Genomic DNA, 21,454 nt, shown 5'->3' with positions numbered 1-21,454 from the left:
AGTTGCCAACGTTTTCAGCCGTGTGACTTGGTGTTTGTATACTTGTCGAAGCGCCGCCTCGCCTCGTCGCCAGTCACCGCCACATTCCCGTGATGGGATGAATAATACTCCGAAAAAGAATGTTTCTTCGTGTCTTGTAATGGTTGAATGGCAGCGGATGGTACTTTTCTTTCCACGGCCATGTCCCACCAGGCCCCAACTACCGCCGCTCCCTTGGCCTTGACGACTCCGACACCCATGCCGCGCCCATGCCGCATGGTTGCCTTTGGCGGCGTGACCGAGTACCGCTTTGCGCTAGGCCACGGTGGCAGTGCCATCCCATCGCTCAACGGACCGGCCGTTGGTCTCATTGGTCAACCACTGCGAGTCAAGAGCCGATCCCTCCGTCGCAAACGACCCCGCCAAACCGGTCTGCACCGCTACACCCGCGAAGAGCGCGTCGAGATCCTCAAGAAAGCCGGCCATCAAATGAAGGAGATCGTCGACTTCTGTATGGATGCACTGGACGTCCGCCTCTCGCGGCGACACGAACGGCCAACCAAGCGCCTGAAACAAAGTGCCATCGTGCTGCGAAACACCGAAATCAACGCGTCGGCCAATATTTGCTACCACCAGGACGAGGCCATCTTGGATGTCCTGTAATTCTTACATCTTAGTTTCCACAGTTCTATCAGTCCTGTGTCATTCGTGATGGAAGCCCTTCATGCACGCGTCTTGTGTATTCCGTAGTGGCCAGGAGATGGCTATACGTCAAGTTGATGCATATAAATAGCCTGTGAATAGTAAGTAGTACACTCCGCGATATCGAATATGCAGTCGCCAGATGAATTCCTCGCGTTTGTGCAGGCCGAAGCCCCGAGACTCCATCCGTCGACCTTCCGGCATGCTTCGAGTCCGTCACTGGACGCCGACGGCAAGCCGCGTCTCCGTCGCGGCACGTCCGACCCACCGCCACCGACTGAGCTTCCATCATCTAACGAAGTCGACATGACGATGGAGCTCTTGCACATGACATTGCTAGATAATCCCACGTGGGCGAATGTGTCCGACCGGAACCAGTGCTCGCTGCTCCACTGGGTCGCCCAGCGCGGTGCGCCGCCATTGCTGCAACTCCTGCTGGACCACGGAGCATCCGTCGACACCCCGGACGACAACGGCCTGTGGCCGGTCCACTGGGCAGCCGCCGCCAACAACCTCCCCGTGCTGCGAACGTTGCTACAGGCGCATCGCGAGTTGCTCAACGCCCCCGATTCATTCAAGCAACGCACGCCGTTGATTTTGGCTGTGCAACATGGTCATCTCGCAACGGTACAAAGTCGGCAAGATGGCATCCGTATCTCTCTCTCGTGGTGCCACGTCAGCACCTCAACCGTGGCAGTATCGTTAACTTCTTTCGACTAGGTGTTGTATTTGCTCCGGCAAGGAGCCGATGCCAGCAGGGTGGACCAGTCAGGGGTATGACAAAACTAGTGCCATTTGACCGCTAAGGGTTGGTAGGATACGGTTGTGCATTGGAGTGCGTACAAAGGCTTGTTGGAAACCCTTCGGGTGTGTTATGCCTACGCTGACGCTCTTGGCGTCGACACTTTGCTCTTTCACGTCCCAGACGGGTTTGGGCAGACGCCGCTGCATCTCGCGGCTGTTCGCGGGTGAGTCCCCAATCGATTCACAACTCAATTTTTGTATTGGATATAGCCATGCCGAGATAGTGGCCTTCTTGGTGGACGAAGTGAATGTCGCGATGGAGGGCGAGGACGACAAGGGCCGGACGCCGTTGGCGCTAGCTCGCTCTAAAGGCCACGGAGCGGCCGCCGCGGTCCTCCAGACGCGCCTCTATCGCCGCCGCAGCGTCCTCCGATTGATTCGCCATGCCTTGCGAAGTCGGTTCCCCCGGCTCGTTCGCCGGCTGCCGATTGTGTTTCAAGCGACGAATTTGCTGGTCGTGCCTTGTTGGTACGGCGGTGTGTTTTCGCGCTACGATGGCTTGGCCACGGCTATGACGTGGCACTCTGTGCTTCTTGCTGTCACGTGGTTCTTCTTTGGCTGCGCTGCGTGGCTAGATCCAGGCACAGTGGCCCACGACCGCAAATATGTCGAGGAATACACGACGACCATGCAGCGCTGCTTGCTCCAAGAGTATGAAGGCGACGATGCCAGCAACTTGGCGAGAAACCAGGGCGAGCAACCATTAGACGAACGGCTGCGACGGTTTTGCCATACATGCCACGTGGCCCAGCCGCGCCGCTCCAAGCACTGCAATGTATGCCATCGCTGTGTGCTCTTGTTCGACCACCAGTACGATGGTTCCATTTCGCTCGATACAACGTCATTTCGGTGGGGTGCTTTTCACGACGTTCGTTTCTCTCGTAGCTGTCCCTTCTTGGGCACTTGCGTGGGCCGTAACAACTACACGTTCTTCCTTGCATTTACCATCTGTATGTCCATCGCGGCGCTGTCATTAGCGTGGATGTGGTACACGACATGGATGCACATGGACCCCGAAGCGACGTTATGGTGTGTCCTAGCAGCATCCTACTACACCCTAGTGGGTCTCTGCGCCGCTGGACTCTTTATATTCCACCTCGTTCTCGCCGCAAAGAACCGCACGACGCATGAGTTCCGCGCTGCTGGCTGCACCTTTAACGAGACCGACGACCTCCATCGTGAAAGCGGAAGCTGGCGACAGAACTACCTTGGCCGACTCTGTGTGAGTGTATACCACTACGTTGATATGATCAAGACGCAGCGCCCCCAACACCGCAAGCATGTGAAAGTCGAGATCGACCATCGCCGCGATTACGTGTAGGCAGGCCTGAAAAAGTGGGTGACTTTTATATCCGGCGTTTCGAAAAAAGTTATCCCGTGATTTGGTGCGGAATGTATGCGTACACTATTAAAAGGTCGCAACCTCTGCTTGAACTTCAATGTCAACGTAAGCCAGCTTCTCTTCATATCCCTTGGAATTACATCGCCACATGAATGTATCCGATGGATATCTCTCACATGAGCCACGACCTCACATCGTAATGGCGGTGCTTTCTAGCGTGGCGGCGGAGTTAGGCGGACCTTGCATCGATGACTCATATCGGCATATAGTGTTTGGAACTAAATAGTGTGAGTGAGTCATTTGTAACTTCCAGCTGTTGGGCCTGCGACAAATTTATGGCGACGATGTTTACTCATTTTAATGGATTCACATACAAAACCAACGTGTGAATTGATTTTATCATAAAAATAACCGCCACATTGATCCGGATAATGTGTCGGATTTCAAGATGGCGAATTCCATGGGCAGCCAGTGCACAATTCAATTTCCTCGCCACCGCACATCACAAGCCCACCATGCGCGCCTTTCTCCGCCACAGCGCCGTCGCCACCCGTGTGTCCAAGCCGCTGACTACTCGCTCCTTCTCTGCGTCGTGGGACAAGCCCTTCCCATCCATCCTTGTGCGTGTGCATGATGAATCCCAACGTAATGCTCATGTGACATCCCGTAGATCACAAAGGACGGGATCACCGCGCAAGGCTCGTTCGCAGAATCTCAAGCCAAGTACTTGAAGCCGGACTTGGCAGCCGTGGGTGAACTCGACACGTTGTTGGCCAAGAAGCAACTCGGCATCGTCGCGCATTTCTACATGGACCCGGAACTCCAAGTATACCATTGCCCCATAAACTTTCATGATGTTCCTCCATCACACCCATCTAAAATTCCTTGTGTTTCTTTAGGGTGTCCTCAGCCAGTTGAAGTGGCCGCATACGCTGATCGCAGATTCGCTCGCGATGGGCGAAGCCGCCGCCGTGATGGCGAAGAACGGCGCCAAAGCGATTGCATGCTTGGGCGTGGACTTCATGTCGGAAAGCGTGCGTGCAAACTTGGACTCGAACGGATACCACGACGTTCCCGTGTACCGGTTGTCCAAGAAGAAGATTGGGTGCAGTTTAGCGGAATCGGCGGAAAAGCAAGCGTATCTGGCGTACTTGACCAATGCGGCCAAGACCCCCAACAGTCTCCATGTCGTGTACATCAACACATCGCTCAAGAGCAAGGCGTGGGCGCACCACATCATCCCCACGATCACATGCACGTCGTCGAACGTGGTGCAGACCATCTTGCAAGCGGCGGCGCAAGTGCCGGACGTGTCCATCTTCTACGGCCCCGACACGTACATGGGTGAGAACCTCGAGCAAATGTTCCAGAACATCGCCACGTTGCCCGACGATCAGATCCGCAAAATCCATCCTGCCCACACCCAAGCCACGTACGTCGTCCACTTCCTGCATGCTGCCTCCTCTTCCTAGACGTTGTTTGACGTTGTTGGTTGGACGGGTAGGATCAAGTCGCTCCTATCGCGATTCGACTACTTCAAGGAAGGCAACTGCGTGGTGCATCACATGTTTGGCGACAAAGTCACCAAGCGCGTCCGATCAGACTATGCCGACGTGTACACGACGGCCCATTTCGAAGTGCCGGGCGAAATGTTCACGTTGGCGATGGAAGCACAGAATGACGGCCGCGGCGTTGTCGGGTCGACCTCGAACATCCTCAATTTCATCAAGGACAAGACGGCGGCGGCGCTTGATGCTGGCTCGAACGAACGCCTTCGCTTCATTCTTGGCACAGAGGTGTGTGCATACAGTACTCGACGTGTAGCTCGTTTCAACTATCGTGGCTCATGTCGGGATATGTGCCTAGGCTGGCATGATTACATCGATTGCCACGAGCGTCCAAGCCGCGTTGGCAAAGGGCACGTCGTCCGCGACCACGCCCCAAGTGGAAATCATCTTCCCCGTCGCGGCAGATGCGATTGCCACCGAAGGCGACAACGTGGTCCCGGGTGTCCAAGGCGGCGAAGGCTGTTCGTCCGCCGGGGGATGCGCCACGTGTCCGTTTATGAAGATGAACGACCTGGACGCACTGTTTGACGTGGCAGAAGGCGTCGATTTGTCCACGGTATGTTGTGTAGACAGACACTTGTCTAGCGTGTGGGACTGATGGACACGCTGTATGGTATGGCTAGGACACGGACCCGCTGGCGGCACACCATCCCCAATCATACAGTGAACGCATCAACAACAAGAGCATTTCCGAGATTGGCGTCGTCCCGATCTTGCACATGCGCGCGTACATGCACGGCAAGAAGCTGTCGGACCAACTCGTGCAGGATGTGGCCACGCGCACGCCCCTCGCCGGCTGTCCCGAGGCCCGTTCAACCTAGAGCCTCATGAAGAATAGAGACATATCTAATGAATAGACTTTTTTGAAACGGCACTTTGACTTGCGCAACGTATGCCAAGGGGTTTCGGCTTGGCGAAGTAACGGGTTGGGAAACCGCCGTCACAAGTACACATTGAAGCAAACTTGAGCAATTGGAACGACTTGGAGATGGCAGACGACGACGCCGCACGTGGGGATGTCACGTACGTGTTTCGAATGTGTTGATCGAGACAGAAGAGCCCGCAGCATGCTTTCCTGACCACCCACCTTTGTATGATTGATGTACAGACCTCGAAAGGCCCCGCCAAAATCTGCCCCGCCGCCCGGAGAGGTACGAATATGTTGGATTGCTGTGGTGGACAGAGTGGATGTTTACACGTGCTTGCGTTGGTGCAGGGGACAAGGAAGAAGAAGGCCCCACCGCCGCCATCTGGCGCGCCACCCAAATCAGCCGCGGCGGCGCTGCGAGCCAAGGCTGGACCGCCGTCGTCTCCACCACCCAAGGCCGTGAGTGTGTCTATCCAAAAGATTCGAGCCGAAGCCAAAGGGGGAGAAGCAGCTCAAACCAAACCCAAGAAACGGGTGCCGCCTCCATCCTCCCCTGCTCCAACCGCCCCACCAACTGGCAACGACTCGGTCGACGAGAAAGACCAGGCAAAGAGCGCAACTCTTAGTGGAAATCCACCACCCGCCAAGGTTCCGTCGACAGCGCCGCCTAAACCAAAGAAGAAACCACCGGCACAAGACGTCCTAGGCGATCCAATGACGGCAGCACCGGCGTCATCTGGGGATGCAAAGGGAGACCAACCAACCAGTGGTGATGCACCCGTTATGGTTGAAAAGCGAAGTCACGTGCAGCATATTGTCGCATCCGAGATGAAGCCTATCATGGACACCCGCAGCAAGCCGCGCAAGACGGCGACCGAGCTGCTCCAGGAAGACACTGCGTTCAAGAAAGTTACATCGCCGGCGCTGTCGTCGACAGAGGACGCGTCCATGTTGGTGTCCAAGAACAACACGTCCATGTACTCGAGCGTGAGCTCTCACACGTCGGGCAAAGCCGCGCCGCAGTCGATGACCATGCGGCGGGAGCACGTCGAGGAAGAGCTGACCGTGCGCAAAGCCATTGTGATGAAGAAGGACGACGTTGCCAAGGCTGTGCTACACGACGACGATGACGACGACGACGACTCGATAGACGAAATCGAAGACATTCCGATCTTGGACACCACCATGATGATGGCCGCCCCAAAAGATCGGGCCGACGAGGACGACGATCCTGAAATTGTCATGGAAAAGGCGCCGTGCGACGAAAAGCCTGACGACCGCCACATCTTGGACAACAACAATAACAGTGGAAATGCTCCCATCACGACATCCAAAGCCGCGCTCACGGACGCGCTGTACCAAGAAATGAAGCAGTTGGAGACGCTGGGCCAAGCGACGGCGCCAGGTCCGAGTGTGGAGGACAACGACGACGATATGGACGATATGGACGATATGGACGATATGGACGATGGGGATGCCAAGCCACATCGACACCACGTCAAAGCCGCCGCAGGGTCCATCGACGACGTCAAGCTGCCCGACGGAGAGCCCAAGAAGCGGTCGAAAAAGCCCAAGCAACACGCGGAAGACAAGAAGAAAGCGTTCGAGGTGAGTCCGACCTGGGTTGCCATGCGAGGGAGTCTGACGGGATCATGGTAGTTGTTCAACCCCAAACGCGTGCCATACGTCCCCAACCAGCTGCTCGAGTTTGTGGTCAACCCGCTGGAAGTGGGACGGGGGCATGTGGTCCGTTGCTTCATCGAGCGCAATCGAAGCGGCCAAAACAAGGTATGGACATGGGGTATGGTGGTGGTGATGACTGTAGCTCATGACTTGTATGTGTTTGTGTGGGGGCGTAGCTGTCGCCGCTGTACACCATGTTGATTGAGATCAACAGTTCGAAAGGCAGGCCCATCTTGTACGCGCGCAAGAAACCCACGTCGCGGATTTCGTCGCACTTTATCTTCAGCTTGAACAAGTACGCATACACCACAACTCCCGAATCGAAGTTGATTGGCGTAGGGAGGACTTGTTCTTGTCGAGGTCGCTTCGAAGCAAGCAGTTTGTGGGAAAACTGCGCAGCGACACGCGCAAGATGGAATACACGCTGTTTGACCAAGGCGACAACCCCGAAGACATCGATTCCGACTGCGAAATCGACGAAGAAGTGCGCCAACACATTCGCGCGCAAATGGCAGTGATTCGATACCACCCTATGAAGAAGGTAGTGTTGTGGACGTTCTCGTGATGGTTGGATATGACAGGTAGCCCTGATGTAGGAATTCCCGCGCAAGATGGAAGTGATCGTACCTGCGATCGTGGAGCATGAGACGGCGGACGAGCCCATCAAGTCGTACTTGGACTGGCGCCCAATCTCCAGGGACCAATCGTTCGAGGCATTGTTCACGGAGGTTGCGGAACAGGTTTGTCAACCTTTCGTTGGCTTGATGCAGCCTCTGGAAGGAACATCGTAGGGAGGGCAAAACGTGCTGGAACGTGACAAGTTTATTTGCATGCACAAACGGGAGTCGCAGTATGACCCCCTAAGCTCGTGCATTGTGGACTTTCGCAGTCGAGCGACGAGTGTCTCGGTGAAGAATTTTCAATTGGTGCATTCGCAGCCCACGGACCAAGACAAGTACCGACAGGTACCTTCCTCCACCTCCACGAGATCATTCGCTCCGTTCACTGCATGATGCATACTATCAACTATCCATGACCTCATGACGTTTCCAGGCGTACATTCAAGCACATCCGACGTACCATTACGACGACGAGAGCACGGTGAGCGTACCCCAGGAGCACATCATGCTTCAGATGGGTCGTGTGGGCACGAACTGCTTCAACATGGACTTCCAGTACCCTCTCTCCATGCTCCAAGCATTCGCCATCTGCATCTCGCGCTTCGACAGCAAGCAAAAGTGATCTTCGCGCGTGCAATTATGTAACCAACAACGTTGTTTTACAATATTACTCTTAATTAAACGTCGTTTTCAAATCCCTTTTTACGAGATAAAACAAACATTCTGTCGTTAGTAGGGACAGAATGTTTGTTTTAATGTTTGTTTTATCGAGTTGAACGAGGGTAAAATAGGGCTTTAACCCTTTTTACCGTCGTTAAACTTGGTCACATACATTTCGAATCGGTGTCTTTTTCCATACAAACATTTTCAACGTGAAACCGACGAATCTTTCCACTTCCATTTCCACGGACAAGGCCATGAGCACCACCACCGACGAGTTGAAGGAACAAGGGAACGCTGCATTCGAAGCGAAGCGCTTCGATGAAGCAGAAGCACTCTACTCGAAAGCTATCCTGCAAGATGCCAAGCAACATGTACGTAGTTTGGACGGGTTGATTAAAGATGGAATCAACCTCGCGGATAGGCCCTGTTTAGCAATCGGTCGGCGGCACGATTCCATCAAAAAAAGTACGAGGAAGCATTGAAGGATGCGGAATCCTCGATTTCACTCGACCCGACATGGTTCAAGGTATGCACGTCCACTGCTCCACGCCAATTGAATGCCATGTCCGCGATTGCATTAGGGCCACATTCGGAAAGGCCAAGTCCATGAAGCATTGCATCAACCTCGACAAGCGCAGCACGCGTATGAGTTGGCAGTCAAACATGGTGGGAAGAAGCGCGACGTTGTCGAGAAAGTTGCGGCCACGAAGAAAGCTGCAGACAAGGAAGATCGTGAGGTGGATCGATATATCCATTCCCTCCATATGAACCTTCTTCATTCGTGGATTTGGTGTAATATAGCGGACTATCCACAGCCGCGAGGACTGGAACGACATTTACCACAACATCTCAGGTACTCATTCGTGCTATGACAAGTGATTGTGACACGAGATGTAGACAAGAAGTTGCGACTTGCGATCTTGGTCAAGTTTTGGAATGCTTCAACCAAAGCCGAGCGGTTCTCGTTCTTCATGCGGTTCCTCACGATTCTGTCCAACGGAGGAACTCGTAAGTCGTAGTCACCACATCGTCATGTTCATGCACTGCGAGTAGCTTCCCGCATTGGCCGGTACTCGATTGAACAGATGGAGCCTATTCCCGCCGCAAACTACGAGCCGATCGAGTTGCCAGGTCAGTGTCTTGTCCCGTGGCCGTGTCAATGAGGATATACACCGATGTGGGGCGGTATGTAGTGACATGGACGTCGTACTTCAACGCGCTTGCGCTCGCCAAGAAAAGCGACGTCATGGAAGACATGTACGACGCCGCAACGGAAGCGGAGAAGACGACGATCATCAACGACATGAAGTATTACATCCACCAAATGTACAAGGTCGACGACGACGACGACGACATTGCCGACGAGTAAGTCTCCGTCGGCAGGCATCATAATGCAATATGCACACCCATCCGTCCACTTGGAAGGATGCATGTACATTCCATTTTCATTTGTCTTCTTCGTCCGCCGTAGTAAGTTGGACTGCTTCAGTGCCGATCCACATGCAGGAAGAGTGATCGCTTCATGTTGCGTTCAAATGCCGATTGGTAAAAAGGCAAATGCATCCGGATAAAACGGTATCCGGATCCTCCACCACAGAACGTGTTGGCAAATTCGAAATTGTGTGGATCATCATGGCGGAAGGTTCCGACAACGAGACTTCGCATCGCGAGAAGGAGCGCAAGAGCAGCCGGAAGGACAAAGATCGCAGTGATCGAAGCGACAAGGATAGAAAGTCCAGTCGACGGGACAGGAAGGACGACGACAAGGACCGCAAATCCAGCCGTAGTAGCCGTCGCTCGAGAAGTTATTCCCCGCGATATCGGTCTTCCCGCCGCTCCCGGTCGCGCTCATACGACCGACGCGATCGACGAGAAAGCAGTCGTCGCAGCCGGCGCTCAGTTAGTCGTTCGAATGATCGCAAACGCTCGTCTCGTCGCAGTCGCAGTCGCAGCGACGACCGCCATCGCCACCGCCGGTCGCCGTCTGCCGACTCCAAACCCGCATCGTCGACAGCGCCCCCTGCGGCGACAGATGATTTGAATGCGATCCCACCCGTGGACGTCGCGCCCCCGTCGAATCAGCCCACGATTACGCAGATGATGTTGCAATACCCGTCGTTGAGCATTCAAGAGATCATGGGCAAGATGTCGCAAAGTCAAAACACACTGTCCACGGTGGTCTCGTTGAAGCCCATGCGCGAACTGTACGTGGGAAACCTCCCCCCCAATGTCACTGCGACGCAACTGCAGGACTTTCTCGGGACGATCATCCAGCAAGTGGGGTTGGCGCTCCAAGGCCAGCCGGGCAACCCCATCCTCAGCACGTGGATCTCCACCGACGGCATGTACGCGTTCTGCGAGATGCGCACCGTCGAAGAATGCAATTTGGCGCTCATGTTGAACCAGCTCAACCTGTTGGGGCGGCAGCTCAAGTTTGGCCGCCCGCGGTCGTTCGTCGGACCCGCCCAGCCCATGCCCACCGTGACCAACCGCACCCAAACCGCGTTGGTGAATTTGGGATGCATCCCAAATCCCATGTGGTTTGCGGGCGGGTCGGCCGCTTGCGGTCTGAAAGACGCCGGCGCCATCCGCGACAACCACGTGTATGGGGACCCGGCTCACATCCCCCCCGACAACACATCGAATCGGTTGCTCATGGCCAACATCCCGACGGTGCTCACAGAAGATCAGGTACGTCCGTCCATTGGGATGATTCCCCCCATCCACGTGGGGTTGCGTTGGGATTATTCCTCATCGTGTTGTAGGTGGTGCAACTGGTGGAACCGTTTGGGGCGCTGGCTGCGTTTACCCTCGTGAGGAATGCAGAGGGCGTGTCCGTGGGCAGCGCCTTGTTTGAGTACGAAGACAACGCGATCACGGAAGAAGCTATGAACGGGCTCAACGGGTTGGACCTGGGCGGCCAAGTGCTCATGGTGCAGCGCGCGTCCAAGCAAGGGGCATTACCCAAGTACAAGAAGGCGGGCGACGACGTAGCGGCGGCGGTGACCCCCACCCAAGTCATTGTGTTGGTACGTGCTGGATGGGCATTTGGTTTCCCTGCCAGGGAAAGTAGAATCATGATGTGCTTATGGTAGGGCAACATGGTGCAACCGTCGGAACTGGCCGACGACGACGAGTTTGCAGATTTAAAGGAGGACATTGAGGAAGAATGCAACAAGTTTGGCAAAGTCGTGGCGTTGGAGATCCCTCGGCCCAAGGTAATTACATATTCTCGACTGGAATGGGGATTTGTCCTGGTGCAACATGGGATTCTTTCCGTTTTGAATGGGATTTGTCCTGGTGCAAGATGGGATTCTTTCCGTTTTGAATGAGGATTTGTCCTGGTGCAGTGTTGCAATTGATTATTCAATATGCACTTAGGCTGGTGAGACTGTGCTGGGCGTGGGCAAGGTGTTTGTGCGGTTTGATGCCGTGGCGGGCGCCCAAGCAGCAACAAAGGTGAGTCTCCTCGTTCCAACAAGGACCGTCAGACTTGATGGGGAATCGTAGGCGTTGACGGGGCGCAAGTTTGGAGGCAACATTGTCCAAGTTGCGTACCTATCGCTGGCCAAGTTTGAAACGCAAGACTTTGCATAGATATGTGCTTTGGATGATATGGCTCTCTAATGTGCATATACATAGCAGACGATGAACATGGACGATATACATATTGTGTGTCTCCTCCGTCTTCCGACTAGGACCGCACCAACCGAAACACGTCGGCATCCCACGTCGACGAGTTGTCTCTCTCTCTCTCACGGGCGCCCCATATGTATGTCCTGTAGGATCGACGGAGGCTTTCGACGGAGCTAGCTTGTACCAGCAGCACTACTACTGGTGGAGTACGTAGTTGCCATGGAGGTACACGCTTGACGACCTTGGGTTGATTTCAAACGTGTGGTTTGTTTGAAATCACGACCCTCGCCATAGAAACAACATGCTCGAAACTGGATTTAAAACGTTTTAAATCATGTTGAAGTCAGGGGGGTGGTGAATACCTCACCACCACACACTCGGGGTTGGCGTGGTGGTGAGATATTGTTTGGAGTGGTGGTGAGATATTGTACCATCGACAAAGTGCTGGGACAGCAAGACACACACACGCAAGTTGCATCGTTACATACTGTCCGAGGTGACTCTTGAGCGTACGTTCGTCGTGGAGAGCGAGCGCTACATACTAGTACTACTAATACCCCTTGACTTGATCGTCGGGGGGCTCGCAACGTGAGCTTTGTTGCTGTTGGTTGTCACTGTACTTTCGAATGCGGCGTACCGTGTACTAAGGTCAACGTTTGTCATCCAGCTGCCACTGTCCACATTGGCCATTCTGCGAAAGGCGACTGGCGCTACGTACTTCACGTCGTACTAGTAGTCTGGTAAGCCATGAACGGCACACGACGTAGACGGCACTCTGCCGTCACCCGCGGCGTCGACGCGCCTCGCCCGCAGACGTGTCAGTCCCAGCGCATCGTCGTGTGTGGTGGCGGCATCGTCGGCCTCACCACGTGCTACTTCCTTGCCAAGCAAGGCCATGAAGTCGTGTGCATCGAGAAGGAGGCGCACGTCGGGGACGGCGGCATGTTCCACGACCCGACGCTGTACAGCTCGTGGGCAGACCTGTCGCTGCTGTACCGAAAGCACATGACGACAAGCAAAACCAAAAAGAACGCGAAACCGTTTGACGTGTCGGCGGCGGCATGGCTTGATCCAGCGTTCTGGGCATGGGGACTCAAGTACATGACGAGCGCGACGGCGCGCAAAGCCAAGGACAACGCGCGCAAGTGCCGCGACCTGTGCAACTACAGCGAGCGCATGTTGGTCGAGGTCCTACGCAAGCATCCCGAGCTCGAAGACCACATGGACCGCGTCGCCACGGGGACGTTGGAGCTGTTTGCGACGGCGGCGGACAAGGACGACGCATGGCAGGCCGACCGGATCAAGCAATGCGTCCACGAGTTCCAGTACCCGCTGCATCCTGTGGACACCGCCGAAGCCGCCGCGATCGACCCCGCGATCCTTCCGACGGCCATGGCGGGCGGCGCTCTCTTCTCGCCCCTCGGGACCAACGGCGACGTGAGCCGCACGTGCGACGCCATGGTCCATCTCTGCCGACAAGCCGGCGTAATGTTCCGCCTCAACACCGAGATCGACGACCTCCTGGTCGTGGACAACCGCATCGTGGCCATTCAGACCAAGTCGCACGAACTCATCGAAGGCGACAGCTTCGTCTTGGCTCTCGGCAACGATACCCCCAACTTGGCCACCCTCGTCGGTGTCAAGCTGTACATGTATCCTGTTAAGGTATTTCTCCCCTTCATCTATTATATGCCGTCTTCATCTATTATCTATTTCATCTACAGTTCCAATACTTCTTTCCATTCGTGACCAAATTCGAATGCGTAGGGATATGTGCTCACCGTGGGCCGCCACGACCAGTTCCCACCTCTAAGGTGTAACGTGTACTCGTCGCATCATGGAGGCGCGGTGGTGTCTCCATTGATGGACGGCAGCATTCGCATCTGCGGCGGTGCCGAGTTTGCCGGCAAGTCGTCCAAGACCAAACCCATGGACCCGAAGCGTGTGGCGGGACTGCTCCATCATGCCAAAGCCATGTTTCCGACAGGGTACTTGGACGAGTCCAAGGTCGACACGCACGTGTGTCTGCGTCCCGTGAGTGCGGACGACGTGCCGATGATCGGCCAGACCACCGTCGACAACTTGTTTGTCAACTGTGGCCACGGAGCCAAGGGGTGGACGCAAGCATTTGGCGCCGCCGCGCTCCTAGCCGACGACATCAGCGGCAAGATCCCAGCCATCAACATGGACCAGTACTCTCCGCACCGATTCGGCATCCTTCGTTGATAGCATGCTTGCTCTCCACACTTGCCATTCACATCAAGGCGCGAGTCCTACGTCAAACGCCCTATATCTATGACGCTCGCTTCCAACAAGGGACGTTCCAAGGAAGGTTATTGTGCTCCAAGCACCCCAACAGTCCACACAACTGTACTGTACAAGGAAAGGTCAGGGTACCAAATAACGACTTGTAGCAGATAAGTTAAGAGACCATTCACGGGAAGTGAACGATGTATCTAAAACAACCCAAAGCGACACGGCGAGTACGTTTCAATGTTGAGCTCGGGCGTGCGGCCGCTGATTTGGTCGGCGAGGATCGCCGCGGACCCAAACGAAAGGCTCCATCCCTTGGACCCGTGGCCAGAATTGACAAATAAGTTGTCGACGGTGGTCTGGCCGATCAACGGCACGTCGTCCGCACTCACGGGACGCAGACACACGTGCGTGTCGACCTTGGACTCGTCCAAGTACCCGTCCGGGAACACCGCCTTGGCCTGCTTCAGTAGCCACGCCACGCGCTTCGGGTCGCTCTTGTAGTTGAAGCCGGCAAAGTCGGCGCCGCCGCTGATGCGGATGCCGTTGTCGCGTAGGGGCGACACGAGGGCGTTGCCGCCAGCATAAATATTGCACTTGAGGTGCGGAAACTCGGCGTGCCGCGGCACGGTCAGCACGTACCCCTGGAAAGCATGATACAGTTACAAAACAGTACAGTTACAGAATGATACAGTTACAGAATGTTTGTACAGTTTCAGAATGGTTGCGCAGTTACAGATTGTTCCATATTTGAGTACAGTACCTTGACGGGATACATGTACAATTTGATGCCGGCCAACTTGGCGACGGCGGCCGTATGGTTGCCGAGGGCCAAGACGAAGCTGTCGCCTTCAATAAGGTCGCCGTTGGCGACTTGGATGGCCACGACGCGGTTGTCGACGACGAGCACGTCCTTGATGTCTGTGTCCATGCGAAACATGACGCCATGTTGCTTGCAGAGCGTCGCGAGCGCCATGCAGGTCTTGTGCACGTCGCCTTGAAATGCCATGGTCCGTCAATTTCATCGACACGATCACATGGAGAAAGGGGGCGGCATACCGTTGGTTCCGGTGGGGGAGAAGATCGCGCCAGGGGCAAAGATGGATCGATTCAACGCAGGTTCAATGTCTGCTGCCTCGTGTGGGTCGAGCGGTTGTAGCGGGAACTGGAACTCGGCGCAATGCTTGATGCGGTCGCTCTCGAGCACGTCGTCCTTCTCGGCCTTGCTCTGAAACACTTCGAGAGTGCCTTGGGCGGTGGGCTCCATCTCGTCCTCGACTTCCGGGTGCATGCGAAGCAGTTCCTGCAGCTTCCGCTGGCTGTAGAACCCGAGCTCGCGGATCTTGCGGCCGTTCTCCTTGGCCCGTTTCGACGTGGCGTTGGTCATAAACTTGAGTCCCCACGCCCAAAAGTTTGGGTCGATCCATGCCGCCGCTTCCACCCGGAAACCCTTCTCCTTGCTGTTCGTCGTCACCTGATGCATATGCTTCTTGTACAGCAAGGACAAATCGGCCCAGCTGCTATACAACGTCGAGTCGAAGAACGTTCCGTTCTTGTACGAAGCCATCATGCCCACCTGCGACTCCCGCTCGATACATACGACCTCGTGACCCCGTCGCGCCAAGTAGTAGCATGTGGTGAGGCCAATGATGCCACCGCCACACACCACCACCCGATGTGGTTGATTTGGGATCTGCGGCCCATCTACGCCGCGGGTGACGGCCGAACCCCGATGTGTCCTTCCAGTCATCTTGAGTCACTGGTGGTTGCTTCCTCCGTCGAGAGAAAGACGGTGGTTCAAGTACTCGACAATCGGCGGATCAGCGATCCCATTAGTGCGGCACAATATAAGACCAAGAGAACGGAGAAATGACATACTGAAAGCAAGCTTATTTCAACGCTCACCATGGTTTACTCCTATCGTGAAGACGACCACGTTTAGGCACCTTTTTTTTTTTACTTGGAGGTAGTATGGAGTCTTTGTAACAGATCCTAGTAATCATGGTCGTAAACATCTCTCCTTGCTAACGTAGCGACCCATTGTGATTTATCTTGATGTTTGTATGCTATGTTCGTTAAACTGGTTGCAAAAAGACGTGTTCTCGCTGGATATGAAATCTTCGTCCTCCTTGGACGTTTTAAACTCGACCACGACTGCTTAAAATGTATTAAACACATTTCAAAAGCATTTTAAAATATTTCATTGACAATTACTTCGAAGTACACATCACCTTTACGTTTCCGACAGCTACAAAAACGTGATACAAAGCTGCTGTACTGTGTTCCTTTGAGGTAGTAGATGACATATGTGGTACCCACCGTCCCCGTATGTACCCCCACCGAGTTGCAAATGCTGCCGATTTGCAATTGTCACCTGAATTTGACTTTCCCGAATCGCTGACGATGACATTTTTTATTGTTTTAAAATGTTTGATTGGCCAGTCGATGGTGAGACTTTTATGAATATCCGGATAAAAAGATCGCACAAGGTGGTGCCAACACCAACATGAACAGCACCAGCAGCATTCGAAGCAAGGAACTGACCAAGCTCTTGAGCAGCGGCGTCGGCGGTGGTTCCTTCCAATCATATGAAGGATACAGCACTGATGTCATGCTGGACGAGCTCTGTGGTCCACCCTCTGACGGGAACAATGGTCCGTCCAGCTTGTCGGACCTACAAGCCACGTTCAAGTCGGCGATCGAAAAGCTGCTGGCCCATCGGGACGTCATTTCTGCCAAACTCGTCGACGTGGACAAGCAAAACAAAAAGATCGCAGCCAAGTTCAACGACAGTCTTCGGGAGCCCGAGAAGCTTCTGCATGTGAGCTTACCCCCCACAGGATGTTGGTCTTCATGTGGCACATAGCTGATCTCGGCGGAAATGGACGAGCTGGAGGATCGATTCACCAAGGTGAGCTCGTCTGCCGTCGTGATTGGAGATCGATTGGCCATCATCGACAAGGAGAAGAACCGCGCGCGGGAAACCGACGAGCTGCTCGAAGCCATCCTGCTGCTAAACGCTCCGTCCACCACCACCGTCAAGTCGTCGACCAACCAATTGTACACCACATTGAAAGACCCCCATAAGATCCACGAGGTGCCACCACAGCTCGCCACGTCATACCTTGAACCTCCCTATGATTCGTAGGCCCTTGGCATCGTGAGCAAGTTGCGCGATTTTGCCGACGAGCTCTCATCTCCATCCACCGCCGTCGCCGTCCAGGAGATTCATCGGCTCAACCAAGCATTGGAAACCGCCTTGCTCCAAGGGTTTAGCGATGCCCAAGACCAAGAGGTGCAGTATTTATATATCATAATTGTGTAGATATTATATATATATATATATAGCTTCGCGGAGTTGCCAACTCGCAAGACATGGACGCGATGAAGCAGAATGCGGCGTCGCTGCTTGCTCACGGGTGCAATGACCTCGTTACCGACCGGTTTGTGTGGAACGTCATCAAGGAAAAACTGACCAAGTACGTACTTAATATATACATGACCCCTTCTTCGTGATTGAACACGATCGCCAACTTACATCGATATAGTATTCATAGTGTATTACTTCGAGCTATTAATTATTACGTAGTACAACATTTCATTGATTTGTTTACTTTATATCAATACGCGTGATAACGTTATGTGTTTGCAATATTTTAATGTTTGATATTGTCGATTTGATACAAATATTTGGGGAGGGGGTGCAATCGAATAATCACGCCGACCAAACCCCAATCGATCTGATTGGTTGAATTTCATTTAGAAGTTTTTGATTGGCTAATAAATTTGAGCTCATCTAGCCAATCAAATCGATTTAAATTCCAACGAGAAACCACGAATGTCCACTCGAAAGCACAATATGTGTTTTCTTGATTTCAATGCGAGGTTTATTTTACTATTTCAACGCGAGTGATATATATTTCAATGCGCGCGTGATATATATTTCAATGCATGATATATATTTCAATGCATGATATATACTTCAATGCGTGATATATACTTCAATGCGTGATATATACTCTACAGCCACGTTTCAAAATGTCGACATGGCACTGTAAAGTCATGATAATACATGGTAGACATGCGCAGTTCCTCCGCGCGGACGAAAGCGCGGCGGACCTCCCGGCCTCTTCTCATCCATCGGATGACTTGCTTCAAGATTTGGACTCGCTCACGGCCAAAGTCCGCGCCATCGTCAAGAGCCAATTCGCCGTCATCCACCGCGTATTTCCTGGTGCGGTGGCGCCGTCGGTCCGGGAGGTGCTCATCGAGCGCGTGTGCCATGACCCAGCGTTTGGCCTCCTCTCGCACCTGGAACGGCTGCTGGGTATACAATTTCCCATACTATGACGTGGCTCCATGTCGTGACAGTATCGTACGGATAGGAGGGAATGGGATGTCGGATAAGGAGTATGTGGCGACGCTGAGCGTGGCGTACGAAAAGTGCTGTGGGTTGGTTCAATCGATTGGGAGTTTTCCCCTCGACACGCCCGCCGAGTCGGACCGCATGCGAACGTTCCTGACCGTCCAATTGCAAGTGCTCTTTGGGGGCCACCGTCAACGGTACGACATGGGTCGTGCAGGGATTTTTCCCTGTCGACACCCACCCACCCACCACTTTTGACGTTTGGGCAGATATATATATATATTCGTCTTAGGAAATTTCCCATGGGATGGGAAGTGGGAACTGTCCTCATATGAAAACATTATTGTGTGGTATTTAGATATGTGCAAATCGAGCAGGATTTGCTCAGCCAAGGGTTTGACAAGACACTGAGTATGATCAAGTGGCCCCCGATTCCGTCCGGAAAGAACAAGTACAAACTCAAGGAACAAGCGGCGAAAGAGACGGCCAAAGGACACCAGATTACGTCGCCCACCAGTGGGAATATTCCCAGTAACACCACCAGCTTGACTTCCCCGGCGTCAACCACCGCGCTCGCGTCCCCGCGCGACGCCCCGACTGCCAACAAACCCGAGCCGCTCAATCTGTTTTACCAAATGCTGCTGCCCATATCCATGGACGACACCATGCCACGCAAGTTTGGCCGCGATCTCCAAGTACGATCGAATGTATATATACTGTATCCCTTTTGCGATCAGATATCATTTTCGGGATCAGATATCATTGTTGAGACCATGCTATGATTGATTTGGAAACGAATTTCTGGATCGACCGACCCGATCCCAAATCGCGCGCTCCCATTGGTTAATCTGAAAATGCTGGTGGTCGCTGATTGGCTACATATGATTGTTTTTTTTTTCCTGCTTTCGGTGTTATTACGAATCGTCGTGCAGAATTGCGAAATATATATATATATATATATACGAAATGCATGCGATATCAATTGTTGAATATAGACCATTACGTATCTATCATGTGTTTACTTGAACGTGTGGCTAGGAATCGACGGCCAGATGCGACGTGGTTTTGCGCAACAGCGAGCTGCGGGTCGAGTTGATGGCGCGACTGTACACGTCGTACTGCCACGCGTTTGGCGACGAGTATCTGGGGGTACTTAATCGAGAGTTTGCGAGAAACTATCTCAGCAACGAACTGATTTAACGTTTATTATATATCGTAGAAAATGGCCAATTTATCCCACGAACTTGTCCAAGAACCGCTGCTGTGCCTCGAGTCGGCAAGCAACTTTTTCGTCGTGTTAAAGGTAAGCTAAACGCGACAGGGTTTGTGGGGCATTTTAAGTGTCGAGTGGGAAAATGCCCATCAAAGCACGGAATGCCGGGGGAAATTCCCCACAAAGGTGCTCTTGACTGTAGAGTTTGATGGGGCACGTGAACCTCCTCGATTCGCAGTACAAGGTGGCGGTCGCGCCATATTTGGCCCAGGCGGCGCCGACCCAGCATACGTACGTGTTGCTCATATATATATATATATATATACTAGTAGTATTTAAATATATTGAAGTATGTATCGTGCTGTTCTAGCATTTGCATGGAAAGCAAACGCAAAACCATGGAAAAACTCGAGGGGTTGATCGCATATGGCCTTCAAAAGACGTTCCAAGCCGTCGAAAAGTCGCTCGTCGCGTTGTTCACGTACGAAATATATTATAAAAATATATTATATATATATATCAGTTCGCGCCACGAACTACCGTAGCAACGGCCTGGACAAGGGCGACTTTGTCGGCAACAAGCAGGTCCAGACCCAGTCCAAAGCATGCACTCAAGTGGTGCAATACCTGTCCCACATGTTTATGCACGCGTGTGCGGCGCTGGTCAGTCGTGCTGCCACGTCATTCTGTTTTGCAAACGTTTTGTACGTGGTATAGGACGACGTTGGTGGCGTGTCGAACCGCACGCAATTTGTTTCAAACGTGTGCGCTACGTTCAAGGACACGTACATTGCGCACCTGCAAAAGTTCAAATTCGATGCCGACGGCGCGTGCCTCCTCTTGACGTACATTTATTTGGACATGAGATCTCTTTATTTGATCGTATTTATTAATCTTGTACACACTATACTATACAAAGATTCGTATATATGTGGTTTTGCCCAATGAGGAAGGGTCAAACGTTTGGATTGGCTGAATATATTCGACACGACGTGGTTTGATTGGCTTAGGCGGTTCTTTTATTATCGATTCTCCAAAGATATTCTACCGAGGGCTCCAGTGTTGAATCGATTTGACAATACTTGATGGCCTCGTATACGATGCCACGTCATACATCTAGACTCTTGTAGGGACCTCGCCATGTACCGCCAAGCATTCCGCGTGTGCCGCCATCCGTCCATCGACGACCACTTCGACCTGCTACATGCCATCGCCAACATCTACGCCCTGCCTCGCGACAGCCTCGTGAGCTACGTGACCGAAGGCCTCCAAACTACGCTCGGCAAGGCCACGCTGCACGCGCTCATTCGACGCCGATGGGATTATAACCTCAACGGCGACAAAATTCCCATCTAATCGATATATATATATTGTGAATTTGCCACAAATGTTCCAATTCTGCGCGATTCAGTGAGCGAAAATATATATATGTAGCCAATCAGCGACAAACGTATTGAGATTGACCAATGGGAGCGATTCGTGATCAATTCGTGACGATTGAACGGGGTCTCGTACCAAATCAATAATACTACTATTAATAGTAGATATACGTACTATTAATAGTATATATATATATTAATAGATTCCAAAAAGCGTGGTATAGTCCGAATATACTGTAGTACTACTGTATGATGACATCACAACGGACCCAGTTCATATATACTTTTTCAAGTCAGTAGTAGTAGTACTAGCAGTAGTAGTTAGTACGAACGCACTTGGAAGTTGTACATATACTAATTTATCCTAGTACTACGTAG

General features: G+C 53.0%; 9 protein-coding genes across 22 annotated transcripts; 8 read left to right on the top strand and 1 right to left on the bottom strand.

Annotated features, from left to right (window-relative positions):
- The first annotated feature begins 41 nt into the window (after positions 1–41).
- H257_11014 (hypothetical protein) lies at positions 42–733 on the top strand. The gene has a single exon (XM_009837803.1). The coding sequence runs from the start codon at positions 148–150 to the stop codon at positions 640–642; it is 495 nt and encodes a 164-aa protein (XP_009836105.1). The 5' UTR covers positions 42–147; the 3' UTR covers positions 643–733.
- A 63-nt stretch (positions 734–796) lies between these two features.
- Positions 797–2,942, top strand: H257_11013 (hypothetical protein). Of its 6 annotated transcripts, none has more exons than XM_009837800.1 (5): positions 797–1,308; positions 1,402–1,455; positions 1,498–1,610; positions 1,696–2,295; positions 2,371–2,942. In XM_009837800.1, the coding sequence occupies exons 1-5, from the start codon at positions 811–813 to the stop codon at positions 2,804–2,806; spliced, it is 1,701 nt and encodes a 566-aa protein (XP_009836102.1). In that variant the 5' UTR covers positions 797–810; the 3' UTR covers positions 2,807–2,942. The 6 variants fall into 6 exon arrangements, with proteins under 6 accessions (XP_009836102.1, XP_009836100.1, XP_009836101.1 ...); XM_009837798.1 differs by having other exon boundaries at positions 1,498–1,649; positions 1,696–2,260; XM_009837799.1 differs by having other exon boundaries at positions 1,498–1,649.
- A 336-nt stretch (positions 2,943–3,278) lies between these two features.
- Positions 3,279–5,269, top strand: H257_11012 (hypothetical protein). 5 transcript variants are annotated; one of them, XM_009837792.1, is made up of 6 exons: positions 3,279–3,447; positions 3,498–3,653; positions 3,727–4,259; positions 4,332–4,623; positions 4,694–4,951; positions 5,019–5,269. In XM_009837792.1, exons 1-6 carry the CDS (start codon positions 3,343–3,345, stop codon positions 5,214–5,216), a joined length of 1,542 nt encoding a protein of 513 aa, XP_009836094.1. In that variant the 5' UTR covers positions 3,279–3,342; the 3' UTR covers positions 5,217–5,269. The 5 variants fall into 5 exon arrangements, with proteins under 5 accessions (XP_009836094.1, XP_009836097.1, XP_009836096.1 ...); XM_009837795.1 differs by having other exon boundaries at positions 4,694–5,269; XM_009837794.1 differs by having other exon boundaries at positions 4,332–4,951.
- A 53-nt stretch (positions 5,270–5,322) lies between these two features.
- Positions 5,323–8,265, top strand: H257_11011 (hypothetical protein). The gene is made up of 9 exons (XM_009837791.1): positions 5,323–5,418; positions 5,504–5,546; positions 5,612–6,871; positions 6,923–7,051; positions 7,123–7,241; positions 7,286–7,487; positions 7,543–7,686; positions 7,738–7,911; positions 8,000–8,265. The coding sequence occupies exons 1-9, from the start codon at positions 5,384–5,386 to the stop codon at positions 8,186–8,188; spliced, it is 2,295 nt and encodes a 764-aa protein (XP_009836093.1). The 5' UTR covers positions 5,323–5,383; the 3' UTR covers positions 8,189–8,265.
- Positions 8,266–8,438: 173 nt separating this feature from the next.
- H257_11010 (hypothetical protein) lies at positions 8,439–9,671 on the top strand. The gene is made up of 7 exons (XM_009837790.1): positions 8,439–8,600; positions 8,651–8,755; positions 8,811–8,966; positions 9,031–9,082; positions 9,127–9,237; positions 9,283–9,360; positions 9,423–9,671. The coding sequence occupies exons 1-7, from the start codon at positions 8,484–8,486 to the stop codon at positions 9,596–9,598; spliced, it is 795 nt and encodes a 264-aa protein (XP_009836092.1). The 5' UTR covers positions 8,439–8,483; the 3' UTR covers positions 9,599–9,671.
- A 179-nt stretch (positions 9,672–9,850) lies between these two features.
- On the top strand, positions 9,851–12,215 carry H257_11009 (hypothetical protein). Its single transcript, XM_009837789.1, has 5 exons — positions 9,851–10,920; positions 10,995–11,258; positions 11,325–11,447; positions 11,611–11,688; positions 11,740–12,215. Exons 1-5 carry the CDS (start codon positions 9,862–9,864, stop codon positions 11,824–11,826), a joined length of 1,611 nt encoding a protein of 536 aa, XP_009836091.1. The 5' UTR covers positions 9,851–9,861; the 3' UTR covers positions 11,827–12,215.
- A 119-nt stretch (positions 12,216–12,334) lies between these two features.
- Positions 12,335–14,839, top strand: H257_11008 (hypothetical protein). Its single transcript, XM_009837788.1, has 2 exons — positions 12,335–13,530; positions 13,633–14,839. Exons 1-2 carry the CDS (start codon positions 12,613–12,615, stop codon positions 14,089–14,091), a joined length of 1,377 nt encoding a protein of 458 aa, XP_009836090.1. The 5' UTR covers positions 12,335–12,612; the 3' UTR covers positions 14,092–14,839.
- Positions 14,254–15,975, bottom strand: H257_11007. Of its 2 annotated transcripts, XM_009837786.1 has the most exons (3): positions 15,178–15,933; positions 14,882–15,114; positions 14,254–14,762 (listed from the first exon to the last, which is right to left on the bottom strand). In XM_009837786.1, exons 1-3 carry the CDS (start codon positions 15,866–15,868, stop codon positions 14,322–14,324), a joined length of 1,365 nt encoding a protein of 454 aa, XP_009836088.1. In that variant the 5' UTR covers positions 15,869–15,933; the 3' UTR covers positions 14,254–14,321. The 2 variants fall into 2 exon arrangements, with proteins under 2 accessions (XP_009836088.1, XP_009836089.1); XM_009837787.1 differs by lacking the exon at positions 14,254–14,762 and having other exon boundaries at positions 14,828–15,114; positions 15,178–15,975.
- A 626-nt stretch (positions 15,976–16,601) lies between these two features.
- On the top strand, positions 16,602–21,083 carry H257_11006 (hypothetical protein). Of its 4 annotated transcripts, XM_009837782.1 has the most exons (14): positions 16,602–16,939; positions 16,985–17,215; positions 17,267–17,413; positions 17,467–17,597; positions 18,198–18,445; positions 18,504–18,681; positions 18,843–19,179; positions 19,523–19,633; positions 19,704–19,787; positions 19,900–19,988; positions 20,068–20,178; positions 20,243–20,360; positions 20,415–20,542; positions 20,828–21,083. In XM_009837782.1, the coding sequence occupies exons 1-14, from the start codon at positions 16,625–16,627 to the stop codon at positions 21,051–21,053; spliced, it is 2,454 nt and encodes an 817-aa protein (XP_009836084.1). In that variant the 5' UTR covers positions 16,602–16,624; the 3' UTR covers positions 21,054–21,083. The 4 variants fall into 4 exon arrangements, with proteins under 4 accessions (XP_009836084.1, XP_009836085.1, XP_009836086.1 ...); XM_009837783.1 differs by having other exon boundaries at positions 20,415–21,083; XM_009837784.1 differs by lacking the exon at positions 20,828–21,083 and having other exon boundaries at positions 20,068–20,360; positions 20,415–20,610.
- The last annotated feature ends 371 nt before the right edge of the window (positions 21,084–21,454 follow it).

The sequence above is a fragment of the Aphanomyces astaci genome, assembly GCF_000520075.1.
Source record: "Aphanomyces astaci strain APO3 unplaced genomic scaffold supercont1.31, whole genome shotgun sequence".
NCBI lineage: Eukaryota > Oomycota > Saprolegniomycetes > Saprolegniales > Verrucalvaceae > Aphanomyces > Aphanomyces astaci.
This window is presented reverse-complemented; position numbering and strand designations above follow the sequence as displayed.